The sequence below is a fragment of the Stegodyphus dumicola genome, chromosome 12 (assembly GCF_044657685.1).
Source record: "Stegodyphus dumicola isolate Sdum_Otavi_A_Nest chromosome 12, ASM4465768v1".
Classification (NCBI taxonomy): Eukaryota; Metazoa; Arthropoda; class Arachnida; order Araneae; family Eresidae; genus Stegodyphus; species Stegodyphus dumicola.
The window spans coordinates 16784176-16801308 of NC_140779.1; the positions used below are offsets into that span (position 1 = coordinate 16784176).

Genomic DNA, 17133 nt, shown 5'->3' on the forward strand with positions numbered 1-17133 from the left:
CAGAAATTTTCCAGTGGTCTAAACAAAAGATCATACATCAGGCATTGAAATTACTAAAATAAGATTAGCAACTTCTTTTGCACATTTTAAATACATGTGGCTTTTAGACCAACATGATTTTTTATTAAATTGAAAAATTCAGAGGTAAAGAAAAAATTCATTGTGTAAAGCAGAATGAAATTCTTCAAAGAAATCAGCTGACACTTGAGCATGTGGATGTAGTGAGTAGGAAGGACGTTAGTTTATTTATTAAAGTAAATAAGCTTAGAAAAGTAGTTAAATTGAAGAAAAATAAGGGGAAAAAATCGAATTAAAAAGACACGAATATTTTGCAGTTACATATTTTATATATTTGTTCTGCTATCTTTTTGAAACCAGTGGAATAAATTATGTATCTGTAATTAAAGTGAAATTTTTCATTTGATTTTAATGACGCTTTTTATTGAATGATTAAACAAAATAATAATTTTTTTTTTAAATGCTCTTGTATATCTATACTATTAAAATCTATGTGCATCTGTTTGTTGTTTGTAATATCTCCTCCGGAACAGTAGCAGGGTCGAGTTTCGAGAGAGGTACTGTCAGATTCCAAAAATTTGTACGAAACTATTCAACTATTAACAACTTTAATCAGCTGAGATATTAGTTCTGCTCTCTCTGAAAAACTCTGAAACTACTAATTTCGCACGCTACAAGTGGCTTTTTTTTACTGAACTTCATTGCTGTTCGGAATGCTGCATAAAAGAACGTTATGAGGTGGAATTTTTAAATAGCCATTCACCGTTTCTAAACAGAGGTGGAGTAAAATATATTATGAAGTCATGCAGCCTGTTTATTGTTATTAAAATATATAGAAAACATTTCATTCATATTGAGATATTTTTATGCATTTTCTATTCAATTATACATAGAACTTATAAATTTTGCTTTGACCACAGCCTGCTAGTCATTTTTAAAATATGTGGGACTGTTAGAAATGGAAAATGTAAATTTTTCAAGGAATTAGATTCACAATTTAATATTAACTATTTATTAGGCAGTTAGTTTTCTCTTCAAACTTGTTTTATGTTTCATAGTATAGCATCTTACAAACCTATATTTTATTCTTGGAATAAGTATTGCAAGAGTTGTTATATAGATTATAGCTTAAATTTATTCAGTTTTGTTTACTGATATGTCTTGTAATTTTTATCCGCAATTTCCATTTAAAGAAATGTACACAAACCTTGTATTATTTCTTTCATAATATTGTATATGTAGTCCATGCAGAGGATTAAGAAAAGGTAACTGTGTTTTTAATTCCTTAGGTATAGGTTCAGACATTTATGTGCCATTGCAAAAATTCTTAAATTAATGTACAGAATTTTATGATAGCAATTTCAGAGTGGGAAGAGAAATTAGGTAAAAATAAAATGTAACCTTTTATATGGAGCTTTTATAGAGCACAAACTGATAGCATATTGAATATAGTATACTTAGCTCAAAACAGGAAAAATTTTATGCTTTTCTTGTGCAAAATTGTAGAGAGATGTTCAAGAATGTATTTACTGATTTTATTTTACTGTCCCAATTTTAAAATAAATTCGTAACCCCCACCCAAAAAAAAAAAAAACTGATTGATGAAAAGCTAAAAGGAAATATATTTGCTTTGGCAATGAATGGTATGGCAGGTAGGTAGCCTTTGCATACATGGCTGTAATTAATCGGCCGTTGATTGTGTCATTTGATGTCACCTTCAAATTTTAATTTTAAGTCAAAGTTTTAAAATAAACTAAGTAAAATTCTATTTTATTATTTTAGAGCTCTTAATTTTTTAGCTGTCATCAGCAAAATTCTCAAATATATATAAAATTACACATTTTTTGGCCTTATTTAAAATTTTACAATGATATGTTTCTCTTCCAATTTGATTCTGCAGTGATGTTTATGTGCATGTTCTTTTAAAGTTTATTGTATATTTTAAGTATCTTATATGTATATCATTGCATTAGATCACACAAGATTAGTTGAAGGTCAGCCAGATTTACCTAAATTAGGCCCTCATGAAAGGGGTCGAGTAGTTGATGTTTCTCATCGTCTGGGAACTCCGAACCTTCCTCCACCTGAATGGTTGTTACCAACTCCATTGGATAAAATACCAAAACCTGAAAGAGAAGCATTTCCTCCACCTCCTCGAAATGAAGGTATGAAATTTTTAAATGGTGGGAGTTTTTTTTATTTGTTATATTAAATTTTCTGTATTTATCAATTGATTTTTATTTTATTTTTGTATAGATGGTTCCCTTTCCATTCCTAAGCACCCAATGGATATGGAAGAAAATAATGTACGCTTGACTCCCAGCATTGCTAGTGCATCACCCACGATTCTACGCAAACGTGGCTATGAACAACAAAATGGTGTTGATGGTAATTTTTATCAATTTTTTCTAAGTTATTTAAATTGTAGTGTCTTTTGACTGAAATGCACTTAATTGTATTTGAATGAAATGTACATATAAAAAAATACAAGATATACAAATAGTGATATGCAAGTATTAATCTAACAATATAAATGCATGTTAAAATGAAAAGTTAGTAAAATAAGAAATTTAGACAGTCACCAAACATATGCAAGAAAAAATTAATATCCATGTGTATGTAAAATTAATGTGAGTATTCATATACTATAAGTCATGAAGTTCCTTTTTAATTTTGTTAGTTAACTGAGGTTTTGGCTTATAAAATTTAATGCTATTTTTGGTTATAAGGCTGGCATTTTGTGAATATATGTGTCATGAGTATTAACTCATGATTCATAGTGAAGCTATTTAGAATCTGAAGAAGTAGGGAAGCTGAAAAAACTCAGTTGCGCCTTACTCAAGATTCGAACTCTGAATCTTCCCAGTTGCTAGTTATATGAGCTTTTAATTACACTATGAGAACAGTCACTGAGAAAAAGGAAAACTATTTATATTGTATGCAACGTAAAGGGTAACTGAGGAGAGAAGGAAACCTAGTTGGTCAAAATTGAGACAGTGACTTATCATCACCTACCATATTTTAATTGAGGATCACTGTAAAGCTATTTAGAAAATTTTACTTCGTTATACGAAGTGAGAGAATTATTATATTCACTAAAAATTTCAGTTGTCAGATTTTAACATAACTATTAATTTCTTTTTTGGGAGGCGGCCATCTGTGAATATGGACAGAATAAGGGACTTCTTATTCCAAAAAGGATAATAAAATGGATTTCTTTGTGTGTACATATGTATCTTGCATAACTCAGAAAAGATTAGCTGTAGAATGTTGGGATTGCTTTAACATGTAGTTGTGCAACTCCCTTTACTTTTGCATTTGGTAGTACCAGAAGTATATATATATAGTATTTTCTCCCTTCTTTTCGTATGTGTCAGGTGGTCAGGAATTCAAATTCCGGTGAGGGAATTGCAGATTTTAGAAGTTCTTGCATCTGTATAACCTAATGACTCGACAGTATATATGTGTACCCACCCACCGCTTTTATTTTCACAGTTGATGGTTGTAGTCATATACTTCCAATTACAGAAATGTTTTAAATGATGAAAATATTCATGTTTGGCAATGTCAAATTTTTTAAAAAAAAGTTAATTTTGGACAAATAATGAAATCTGAAATCTTAACTTTTAATTTGGTCTCCTGGTTCCTGTACTTGTATTTGGGAAGTTTTATACTCATTATGAAAAATAAAATTATGAAAAGTTTGACTTATGTGCAACAAAAATTGACTAGGTTATTTAATTTCAAAATTTGCAGTTTTTGATCTCATTTTCAACTTGCCTTGAAGGATATGTTAATTAAAATAATTTGAGGCAGTAAGTTTAAATGTAGTGCAACAAAAAATTTGTATAATTTAATAAGCCATACACAGAAGTCGTGGTGTCTACATTAGACTTTTTGAAGCCAGGAAACGGGGGAAAAAACAGCTATGCCCTTGCCAGGATTCTAACTCTGTCTTCTGATTTTCTTATGTCTAGGACTCTTCTGATTACTAGCTGGACATGCTACATATTATACCATGAGAATACAGTTTTTTTCTGAGAAGGTTTTTCTTTCACTTGAAGATTGACAGGAAAAGAAGAAGACAAACCCATTGGGTCAAAATCCAGGTGGTGATGAATTATTGTCTATCACATTTTAGTTAGGCTCCACTATGGAGTATTTAGAATTTTTCCAAAGCCAAGAAAACAAAGAAGAATTGGTTATACTTTCAAAGATTTGAACTCTGGATCATTGGATGTTTTAGCAGTTAGGAGTAGCATTACAAGAGCATGCAGTGGGAAAAGTTAAAATATTTTATAAGGAACTATTATTTTTAAGATCAAAAAGAAAAGAAATAAAATTAAAACAAACTGAATTTTTCCAAATGTTTGAGACATATTTTAGGATGATTGTCATGATCAATCACTTGCTAAATTAACTAGGTCAAAGATATTGGCAATCTTGCATTAGAGCTTCTCTCTGTTCTTATTAAATCATTGAAACACCTTAGTTATTCATAATAAGCATATACATTATCATTTTGGCTGTGCTTTTCATAATTTTTGACTCAATTTAAATATTACATTTCATTCAGCTTCAATTTTTCCCCTCATTTGTCATCATTGTCTTCATTAAAATTTACTCCTTCTGTCACACAAGTCTGAAATTTCATAACTCTGATTCTCTCTGTTCTCTTTCAAACACTAATTTATCATTTCTGTGTGTACGATTTCTGTGCATTCCTAGAAATCTTGGATCTGAATAATTCGGAAACTAAATCTTTTTTCCAGGCTAAGTAATATTTGGCATGTTTAATATCTTTACAAAACTGAAATATATTTTATTTACCTGTAATTTATTTACAGAGTTGCCAACTCTCCCGATTTAGGCGGGAGACTCCCGATTTTCAACCGCTCTCCCGCCAACCCGATTTACAATATATTTCTCACGATTTTTATGGAACTTGGCTTCATACTTCGTTATATGAACAAAAAAAAAAAGTGATTTTGGACATCTGAAAGCAACTGAATTTTCTCTAGATTATATCTAAAATAAAACCTTGCGAATCAGATGAGAATTTCTGCTTTGTGAGTGACAGCATACGTATCCAGAAACGTCGTTCTCCAATGGGCATCGAGCTCCACTGCGTGTAATCTGGCATATATTAGCCAATGAGCACAAAGCAAGCTCAAGGCCGTTGGCCGTTATTTGGATGTTCTTTCGCTATTTCGTTCATCTTGTCCTGAGTTGTGTGAGTACACGTACCTTTGGGAAGTAGTTTCAGAAATTATCGTCTTTTGTTATGTCTGCGAGAAAGGTGAAATACTCGTGCACGTTTCAAAAATCGTACACAGTTGACTTTCCTTCCATTATTTCTTCAAAGAAATGTAATAAATTTGCGATGTGTACCATCTGCCGTTGCGATTTTTCGATTTCGCTTGGTTGGAAGGGCAGATGTTCTCAAACATGTGCGTACACAAAAACACAAGGACAACATGAGTTGTTTTGAAAAAAACGAAAAATTAAATTTTTCTTCGAAAACAAAAGACCAAAAAGTGATTAATGCAGAATGTCTGTTCTCTGCCTTTTTACTGGAGCACAACCTGCCACTGAATACATCGGATCACGCTGCAGCTTTATTTAGAAAAATGTTTCCCGATAGTGAAATCGCTAAGAAATACTCAAGTGCAAGGACCAAAACAGGTGCAATTGTTAAAGAATTAAAGAAATGGATTTGAAAAATAAATCTTCAGTTATTGATTGCATTAAAACAGCTCTGTTCTGCCTCTCTACGAATGGAAGCAATAATACCAATTCAAAACTGTATCCAATTGTTGTTTCTTTTTTTAATCCAGAGTCTTCAGAAATTGAGTGCAGTTTACTTTCTCTCCCCACTTTTAGAAGGACATTCGACAGGCTTTAATATAGCACAGCTAATTATTAAAACTTTAAAAGAAAATGCAGTCCCTCTGGATAATTGCTTAGCACTTGGTGCCGATAGTGCACCAGTAATGGTAGGCTTGAAGACTGGTGTTGCAGGCATCTTAAGAAAGGCAAATTCAGATTTGCAGATTATGAGGTGCACCTGTCACCTCTTAAATTTAGCAGCTGAAAAAGGGGCAGCTTCTTTACCATTAAATGTGGATGAATACATTGTTGATATTTATTATTATCTTGAAAGGAGTTCTAAAAGAAAGGAAAAATTGAAACAGTTCCAACAGCTGCATAATACTGAAATAAGAAAAATTTTGAAACATGTGTGTACACGCTGGCTGTCTTTAAAGAAATGCTTATCTAGAATCCTCGATCAATGGAACCCACTTCTTGCATTTTTTAAAGAAGAAGTAAATGCTTCGAGAGTTAAGATAAAAGGCTCTATTGAAAGTTATAAAGCACCTAAAGTAAATGGAGATGTAGTTACTACTTCTATTGTTAAAAATAGGTTTGAGAAAAATTCTGCATCATTCAGCAATTCAACTGGCAGTTCTCAAAATAATACTGCAAAATATAAGCTTAAAGCTGATACAAATTGCTCAGCACACGAAACATTTTCCGATTATTGTAAGTTTACCTTGTGAAGAACGAATATTTATGTTTTTTTCTTCGGACCTTAACAAAGCTTTTTGCTTTTTCTTTGCAATTCATTTTGCCATCATTCGATGTTCTTAACGCAATTCTACAAAGCAGAATTCCATTAATTCATGTTTTGCAATCAATGATTTATGATCTGTTTTAAGACATTTTATCAAAGTTTGTAAAACCAGTCTGTGTTTTGTCTTGTAATTCTATATATGATGTGATTTATGGTGAAACAGAAAATCAGAAGAAAGATGAAGATTTGGTAATAGGAGCTGCAACTACAAAAGTAGTGGAAGAACTTTCAGAAGAAGACAAAAATAAGTTTTATCTTCATGCTAGGAGTTACTTCTGTCGAGTATGTGATTACATACTACATAAATTTCCAGTCAACGATGAAGTGATTTTGCATGCTAAAGTTGCTGATGTTTCTGCTCTAGCAAATGCATCTTTTTCTGATATAAGGTACTTTTTGAACAGATTTCCTGTGTTACTTCGTTTAGTCATGAAAGATGACGATATTGATGTTGCTACTGATATACTGCAGTCGCAATTTTCCAGTTTACAGTTAGAAAACTTGGATGAAGTTATAAATCAGCTAGGATTGACACCCAGTGGAGTTTAATTGTAAAATTGAAAGGTGCTGATGGAATTTTAAAATATAGTGAACTCTCTAGAATTATGTTGGCCATCTTGACAGTTCCCCATAGTAATGCGGAGTGTGAGAGGATTTTTAGTGTTGTTGCGAAAACGAGTACTAAATTTAGATCTAATATTAGTGATGACACATTAGAAAAACTTTTATTAGCGAAAGCAGGCCTACGTGGCAATTGCTGTGAACAAAATTATGAAGTTCCTTTCTTAACGAAAGCAAAATCTGCCACTGTCCATAACATTTGTATAAAAACTGATTAAAGTGTCTTTTTTTTTTTTTTAACGATGCAAGTAATAAAAACGTTTTTATGTCTAAGGTATTTTTGTTTTGCTTGCATTTAAGACTTAGTAACTATTTAAAGTTAATTCATTATTAAAAACTATATTTTTTATCATTTAAAAAGTATTTTTAACATTGTAAAAAATCTTCTGATTTTTGAGTGTCATGGGTTGGCAATTATGTATTTATGTTTACTTGTCATTTGTTATGCTCTTAATGTAACTGTGTCCTATGAAAATTAAATTATTCGTATAATTTTTTCTTCTGGATTTTTGGATGATAAAATTAGTGAAAAGTGAAAGGAATGTGCTAGGTTATAAGGTATAAGATGGTATGTCATCTTAAACCTATTCAATGTAATACTTTGGGCATAAAACCCTCTTTATTCATTTAACTGTATTTATTTTAAAAAGCAGATGTTTTATTTACTTTAATTATGGATTATTAAGTAACACATAATTGTTTTCAGATACATTGCATGAAAATACTTTTGGGAAATGTCCAACTGCGATAAGATGGCTTCCCCGCAGGGCTGGTGCAGGTTTGCCAGATTTGGTGCAAAATCGCCCACTTGATGACATTTGGCAACAAAATTGGCGATGTGCCATAGGTGAATAGAGAACATTCTAGAAAGAATTCTTGCTGGTTTGGCCCAGAATGTTCTTAAAGGCAAGCAAAAAAGCTATATAAACCCTGTGTGTACGCAGAGTAGCAGTCTAGTGTTGAATTGGTTGTTGTGTGCATCAAGTTTCTCATCAGTGTATCACGAGTTAGTGCATCGAGAGTGTGTATCGTCAAGTGCATTGTGAGTTGTAGCATGGAGAGTCTTAAAAGTATGTTGAGTTCCGAGAACGATCGAACCAAGTCGGGAGCTGTACTCTGCCATGAAACTGTCTTCACCATTATAGCCCGAAGGCTGTGTTGCTGATTGTTTCAGCGTATTTGCCATAACTTTTGACTACTATAAATGTGGCCGAAATAATACTGGCTAAATAAATTGTGTTTTCATTTTTCATCAAATGTTGTCGTCAATCACTCCAAATTCACAACCCCGTAAGAACGCAACAATTATACTTAATATATGTAAATATTCACCTTTCCATATAATTTTCTCTTCTTAATTTTCAGACAATAAATTTAGTAAAAATTGGGGAGGTATGGAAGGAAATACAGTAGTTTTATCAAGTCATCGTTTTTAAATTTATTTGTATTTGCTGACCAATCCCTCTCAAATTAGCATCTGGCTGTGTAGCTTTCAAAACTTTTTAATGTGAAGGCACTTAGCTGTTTGTACTTTTAATATTGAGTTAACAGTAATTGATATTTCAATGGCTGTTGGAAGTAAGATGAATTAATGAGGGCTGTTTGTATATCATTAAGTATGTATTTTGCTTCACATTATTACGTTTTGTCAAAATAAGTTACGGTTCTTTAAACTTTTTTTACATTAATAAATAATGATATGCTCCTCGAAATGTTTCGTTCCTGTCTTAATAACGCTAATCAAAATTATATATAAGCTTAGGTTTTCTTAACATATTTTTCATGTTACTTATCAATTCTTAATTTTTAGTTTGAAACTGGTTCGTCCATACCCAAATAACTGCATTGTGGAAAACTGGCTTCCATACCTAATGATATAAGCAATTTTGTGATAGCTTTAAAATACTATACCAGCTTTAAAATACGACGTACCACATACTGTTTTAGTATATCTTTTTATTATTATTATTTTTAACATGATTAGTCAAACATTATTGTTATTGTGTTATGTAAAACTTAAGTGCACAAAAGCTATGAGCAAAATTTAGAATTTTCTCCAGTTATTATTATGGTCCTTTGTTGTAGGTTTTGCATTATTAATTCATTACTTTCCTGGCACAATAAGGGAGTGTATGTTTATTGTGAAGAATTGCTGGTTTAACATTCTTATATTACTATGTAAAGGAAATGCAAATGCTACAAAGTATTCTAGATTAAACTATCAAGATACCAGAACAAATACCATTATTGAAATCAGCATTATCTACTAAGGTATATAACATCATGCATCAGATGCCTGCATCAGAAAACGTGGTGTGTCTTGCTAGTACATGTCTTTAAGATTGGTGCTTTTTAGTTCTAATGTGATGATAAATTACTCTCTCATTTTTTCCTACATTTTAACACAGTTTCATTCCATATTAGATTTTTAAAATGACATATTTAAATGATTGAGATATCTTATCAGCTTGAATTTCTGATACATGAAATTAATATTTTAATGACTCAAAAATTAAACTTGGTTTAATGTTTGCAAACTTACTTATTTGTAAAACAGAATATATCATATCTATGAAAAGTTTATATTAGTATCGTTACTGTTCATGTTGCTTTTTCTGGATATATTTAATGAGAGTTAATAATGAGAATTTTTGGAAGTGAAAAATCTGTAAAAGAATGTAAAATCAGTTATACAGAAAAGAAATATTACTTTTTATTCAAAACCTTATGGCTGTTCACTGTATCTTGCTGTCCTCAAACATAATGTGACTGTAATTTAAATTTCTGAAATTTGCATGAAATTTTCACTGGAGAAATTTTGCAAGGGAGACTGTAAAGCAGTTCAATAATAAAATTCTACTGCTTTTGTAAAACTAGTTGTCAGTTGTTAATATTTTTTTTTAATGTTTATGTTAAAGAAAATCTCAATCGTACCAGATTTACTGTTAAGCACGTTTAAGTTGTATAAAATTCTCCTCTTTGTTTATATGTGTAATATAAATTATCGTAAATGTGTGTGCCTAAAATATCATCAGTGTGTATAAAATGCGACTAGCTTATTTCGTAAAATTAATACAAACTTTTAAATTTAATTTCTTTCTTTTGAGTTATTATATTATATCATGTTTGAATCATTATTTGAATTATTAGTTCCAACTGACAAACCCTTCCTTCTATTTTATAGTGGCAGTCCCGCCGAAGCGAAGAGCCCTTTCTGGTGGAGGAGTAATCAAGCCGAGCCCTGACATTTTCCACGTGAGTTCCCTTGCTCGGAGTTCGATTGTGAACAACCCCCTGAATGGGCGGGCTAAGATGGCTACTATCACTCGAGTGGGTGGACGCAAACAAATGATCAGTTGGGTGGATGCCCCAGATGATGTTTACTTTGTAGCCACTGATTCAACTAAGTGAGTGTTGGGATGTAAGATACCTTAAATTAAGAAAAGGGAAAAAAAAAAAAAATCTGAATCTCTAAGGGCAATTTAGATATTCTAGCATGTTTTTTATAGTTTCATTTTTTAACCCTTTATATTATAAATGTACAAGAAAATATTTGTTTTAAATATGCACTAGCTGCCCAATTATAGAAGGGACATATTTTGTGAAATTTTTTTTTTTTTTTTTGATACCCATATTTAAAGTAAAAAATTATGCTTAGTTTTAGAAGTAATTATTTTTACTTTATTTTCAAAAATCTGATTGGGTTTTATAATAATTATTTGGGGTTGTCACTCGCCTCATATAACTGAATGATTGAATTCACCATTATTTATATTTATATTAAAAAAGTGTTGCCACCCTGCTTAGTAACATAAAAAAATTTAGATAATATTTGGAGGTGTTTTGAATTTTTAAATATCCAAATAGGACGAGTGGCAACCCTGTTAAAAATTTTGTTTTATCATTATACTTTTTGTTTATGTTCTTTGCATGTGATTATCCGCATGGTTTCTTAGCTTTATTTTTTTTTAATATACCTGATGTTTTTGTTTTTATTTTCATTTTAGCATTTAAGTTTAATAGTTTGTCTAAATTGTCCTGTAAATTTCCCCCTTCTAAAAATGTGCTGAAATTTGCACAAAAATTGCAACACTTCCTTAATTGAAGAAAGGGCTGTTGCGTTCCTTAAATGCTAGATTTTTATAAGCTTGTTTCTATCTTCTGATAGAAATTTTATTCAAGGTTGCCACTCAGTATATCTGTAACAGTAAGTGTAGTCTTGGGTGTGCAAAAAAAAAGTTAAAATTTAATTATGGGTTAAAATGTTATTTTTGATCATTTTTTAAGCTGTAAATTTTAGTTCAACTCAAATGTAATAAAAATGTTTCTTAGAAAAACTGATATTTAGCTTCAGTATACATTAAATAAGAAATGATTTGCTGAGAAAATTGTAAGTTATACTACACTTTTTTAATTTGTGTTGTAGTTAGGTGATGTATCATAGTTTCATATTACTGGGGCAAATTTTAGTAATCCCTCTTTAAGGAAGTGTGTGAAAGTAAGATCAGTTAAGTGTAAAGTAACTAAAAAATACAGATTTGAAAATTTAAAAATCGATGCATGGTGTCTGTACTGAAAAGACTAATCTCAAATATCTTGAATTTTAAGTAAGCAAAATTATCTAATATAATTTATTACATTGGAAAAATTTTAGTAAAAAAGGCAGTATGTCAGGATTTATAACATATATTAACAATTAATTGTGTGAAATGGTGTTAACTTGTATAGTAGATACTGAAATTTGCCAAATTTATTATTAATTTGCATAAACATTTATTACATTGATGGCCTTTAAATATTAACTTTACACTTTATTTTCATAATCATGCTATGATTGAATTGTGGAATATTTAAGAAATTCAGAAAAAAAAATATATGTGAAGTAGCCTAAATCTGATAACTAAATAAAAGTAGCTATGCTTCTATTAATTTTTTGAACACATCAATCCAAAATTCAGTTTGTAAATTAGCACCGTGAAATCCAGTTATTATATGCACACCAAAGAAAGGTCCTAAAATTACAGAGGGTGTTTATGCATTTTTAGAGCGATTTTGGAGCCATATAAGTAATGTTTAAGATTAATATTACTTTTTTAAATGTTTGATCTGATTGCCTTTTTCTTGGAGTGTAAGTCTGCGTCATGGTTTCCTTGATAAAGAAATTTTCTTAAAATTTCCAGTTATGATTTACATTTCTCTTCCATTGCTTTCTAGAATTTATCAATCGTGGTGAGTTTGCACTTTGAAAGAGCTCTTTTCGAGAGACCAAAGGTATAATAGTTCATAAGATCAGGGCATTTTGTAGGGATGTATTGAAAAGGTGTATATGCAATACCTGTATCAGTCTTTGTACCCCCCAAGGAATGCAGTGGTACTTTTCGAAGTTTGACATGTGTCTCTGTCTTAATGAAGTTTCGCACTGGGATAAAGAAATGGAGTTTCTTTTGTAAATATTGGAATAAAACTTTCTCTTGATAGTATGTTAATTTCAGCATTTTTTACCACTCTTATTATTTTTTATTTTACGTTGTAAGAGAATCCTGTGACAATCATAAATCCCGTACTAAAACTTTCTTTGCATTTACAGAACCATTTCTATCTCTTCAATTTCAATAATAAGTAGATCTCTCTCTTTATTATTACTTCCTTGTACAAAGTAAAGGAAGTATTTATTCATGAAAAATTCTAGGTATGATACAATATTTCAACCTCTATCGAATGCAATGTTTTTGCATGACATCTGTACATAAGGACATAATAAAGAACTCTTTTTCCCCAAATGAATTATAAATCTGATTTAAAATGGATTCAGAAGAGTTTCTTGTGGTGTCTATGCATACATATGTATGTATCTCACGTAACTCAAAAATGAGTAGCCTCAGAGCATTGAAATTTTGTATATAGGATAGCTATAACGTGTAATTGTTTTTTTATTCTTGTACATTGGTAAATTAGACATTTGTTGCTTTAAAAATGATTGAATAATGTTGTTCTTATTTTCTGGTTAAGGTTTTTGTAGGTTTAGGTAATCTGCATGTAGTAGTTCTAGATTTATCAACAATTTAAAAGTTGTTAAGTGCAGCTAAGCCTAATTTTTCTTACCAGCAGCCATATTTGTTTACATTTCAAACTTCGCAGAATAGTGAATTAAGTCTTTCTGCACCTTCATTGTCTTTTTGCTGAGTGGGACTAAAAGGAAACTTTTAGTTTTGTGCACTGAAATATCTGCCTTCTTGCAGGCTGGCCAATTTGCTTGTTTTTGTCTGGAAACTCCAATTTTAATTGTAAAAATTGTTCTTTTAATTGTTTTAACTGCATTTGGTATATTATGTTTTTCTATGTCTTCCCATTTTTAATGAAGATATTTTGCGTTTTTATATGTTTTTCCCTTGCCTTGAAGTGAGAACTGAATTAATTGAATGACAAATATATGTCTGATAAAATAATTCAAGGAAATAAGTTTAAATGAAATGCAGGATAAAATGTGTATGATTTAATATTCCCTACTAGGAAGCTGGGCTGTGGAGTCGAGAGATTTTGGGGTAAAAGGAGTCGGAGCTGGAGTCGCTAAAAACAGATCGGCTCCAACTCCATTTTTTGTTGGAAAGTTGAATTTGAAATGAAATTAAAAGGAATTTTTAAAAAATTAACAACAAGCTGAGTTATTAGTTTTATTTATGAACTATATACCATTAATAAATAGTTATTTTCTATTTTATTGACATGTTAATAAATAAATATAAGGGAGGAGGAAGGATATGATATTTGCCATTAGTGATTAAACTATTTTATTTAGTTACAAATCTCGCTGGTCAACTTAGGTAAGCACTACTTTGTTCCTGCTACGTTTTTTCCTCGAAAAAAACTGGGATGTACTGTTTCTCCTAGACTGAATTTTTCTGCCAAGAGTGGTGTTTTTAGCATACTGTTCCATAACTTTTGGAGAGTGATATAGTATTACATATGTAAAGTGAAAATGCCTAATAACATTCATAACTTTTTTCCTTTAATCATATGGGGAAAAGTTAGAAGTATTACTGAGATCCAACAAATCATACCAAAGAATTTTTTATCCATGAGATAGCATTAAACAGAAAATAATATAATAAATAGTACCCAGTTCTTAATAAGAAATGAAATAGTAATACAAGGTATCCATAAAAGAAAGTCCCAGCTTCAATAGTATATTACAACAGGTTAATTTAGACTATTTACAACAAATCATACATCACACTGAAGGTAAAGTAATGTAATTTTTTGTACAAATGTGGAATATGTGCACTTTTAGTCAAAAAGCTTACATCCAACTTATAGTCTAATTCTTCCCACGCTTTGGTTAACAAATCTGGAGTAATGGAAGGAAGTCTCTTCAGTTCTATGTCTCAGGTCTGACAAATGATTAGATTTGCTGCAAAACATAGACACAATCTTCTGTAAAGCCCCAAAGGAAGAAATCACATGGCATTAGGTCTGGTGAACATGGAGGCCAGCAAAAAAGAGCTCTGTTGGGTTGACTACTATTACAACCAGTCCAACAGTAAGGGACGATCAACCACTCTTATGCAAAGATGTTCCAATGGGGAGGGGATCCATCTTGTTGCCAAATAAAGTTAACAGGTTCACTTGCTACTTATTGATGAAAGAACCATTCTTGTAATATATCCAGGTAAGCCACCCATGTTATGGTAGCCTCAGCGAAATAATATAGTTGGTACATTTGACGTTGGGACACAGCAAGAAAACTTTTAATTTTGGTGAATCTCTTTGATAAAAATTGACTCATTACTGAATAACACATGGTCAAGAAAGTAAGCTTCCTGCTCAAACACTTCACTTGCAAAGTTAAAACATAACAAATCTTTAATAATACACCATAGTCATTTGGTTGTAAAGCATTTACCAACGCATGTGTAAATGTTTCCTTAAAACCTTCCAAACTGTCATCTTTGACAACTGAAGTTCAAAACCTGATTTCCTTATAAATTTCTTGGTGTTACAAAGGTAAGATATTTTGACACAGTCCACATCCCCTACACACATTTTTTATTATTCCATGCTTTTCCCTTTAAAAACACGTCTCTTCGAATTGCCTATACCATCGACAGATGCTTTTGCCATATGGTGGATCACAACTAAACTTGAACTGAAATTACAGATTCAAGCTTAATATTTTCCAAAACAACAAACGCTTTACGCTTAGCAGTCGCCATTTTGCTTGTGTGGTGCAGTAAGTGAAAAACAGCAAAGCAGTATCCGCGCATGCGTTACCTAAACCTGCTTGAGTTGCTCTTTAATTGTGACATTGAACCAACAGTCTACAGCTCTTGCAAGTTATACTATTAATGTTTAAGACTTGAACATTCTTTTATGAACATAATGTATAGTTGTACCCTTTAAAACAGAAAAGCTATCATATTGGAAGACTAAGAAGCTGTGGCAGTGATTTAAATGTGTTAAACTGAGTTATTGGGAATTTGGTGATGAGCATATAGGGTTTCTGGTATAGGAGAGTAGATAGATATTATTTGTCATGTTACCATCATTTGTATCTCTTAAGTCATTATGCGTACACTCTATAACAAAAACTTCAACATACCAAGAAGGAATTGTCCGATGGAGACAAAAATTGGAGGATAGGAGTATTATGTACAGAATAGAAAAGGATTAAAATTGCGGAACAATTGAATGATTTATTTCATAGTTATAAAGTAACGAGCTCAATAAGGTGTTGACCTACCTCTAGCCAGGATGCAAGCTGCCACACGGCATGGCATAGAATGATAAAGCTCCTGGATGGTCTCCTGTGGGATTTCTTTCCAAATTTGCGTCAGTTGTCAGGTTAAGTCATCAACATTCCCTGATAGATGCATTTGCCGTCTCATCATATCCCCAGACGTGCTCTATGGGAGAGAGATCTAGCTGGCCAAGAAAGTGTTTGACAAGCTGTAAGACAATTCATAGCAACATGTGCCATATGTGGTTTGACATTACCTTGCTGAAAAATAAGTCCAGGTTACTGCAAAACAGGTCTTAGAATGTTGTCGACATACAACTGTGCTGTAATTGTGCCTCTGATGACCACCAAAGGGGCCCAGCTATCAAGGAAAATGGCACCTCAAACCATACCTCCTGGTTGAGGGCCTGTGTGGTGTGCCGGCTATCAAGGAAAATGGCACCTCAAACCATACCTCCTGGTTGAGGGCCTGTGTGGTGTGCAATATTGAAAGCATGATCAGCACGCTGCTCTGGGCGACTCCAGACGTGTCTTCGATGATCGTCATGACACAGTTGGAAGCAGGATTTGTCGCTAAAGAATATACATCCCCAGTCAGCATCATTCCAACCTGATCAAGCCAAGCACCACTGTAATCTGGCTCTACAGTGTGGCAGGGGGACATAACGTTCAGTATAAGTGTAGATTTTGTTCTATCAGCCATCTTTAAATGGTTATGGTGGACACTCGTGTGTAGGTTTCACGTCTGATGGTTGCGATGAATCAGGCACTGTGACAGCTGATCTGATAATTTGTCCTCCCGGTGTGTTGTAGCCCTAGGTTGACCACTACCATCATGACACTGTAATCTGCCGTTGTCCACCCATTCTTGCCAGCATCTAATCGCCACATCGCTTTGATTCATATGATGAGCAATTCTTCGGTTTATCCCAACCTGGCTCTTTCAATCCAATGATATGACCTCATTCAAACTCTGGCAGTTACTTGTAATGAGCTCAAATCCTGCCGCGAAGCATTTTTTCAGTCGTTGAAAGGTATCCGAAATCGCAGTGCAACAGAAATTTTTTATAACAGTTCAAGAACAGCTCCTTATATACGTCTGCTGGATGTGCAGTTCCGATCCATT

The 17133-nt window shown here is 32.2% G+C and overlaps 1 protein-coding gene across 3 annotated transcripts in view; it reads left to right on the forward strand.

The window, feature by feature from the left end:
* The window catches only part of MTA1-like (metastasis associated 1-like), a 115656-nt gene that overhangs the window by 84096 nt on the left and 14427 nt on the right, over positions 1 to 17133 (forward strand). For 2 of the 3 annotated variants that reach the window (XM_035372830.2, XM_035372831.2), the window contains 3 exons: positions 1992 to 2183; positions 2275 to 2406; positions 10458 to 10680. In XM_035372830.2, coding sequence (XP_035228721.1) covers positions 1992 to 2183; positions 2275 to 2406; positions 10458 to 10680 — 547 coding nt within the window. The remainder of the gene's footprint in view (positions 1 to 1991; positions 2184 to 2274; positions 2407 to 10457; positions 10681 to 17133) is intronic. The other variant, XM_035372832.2, reaches the window with a different exon arrangement.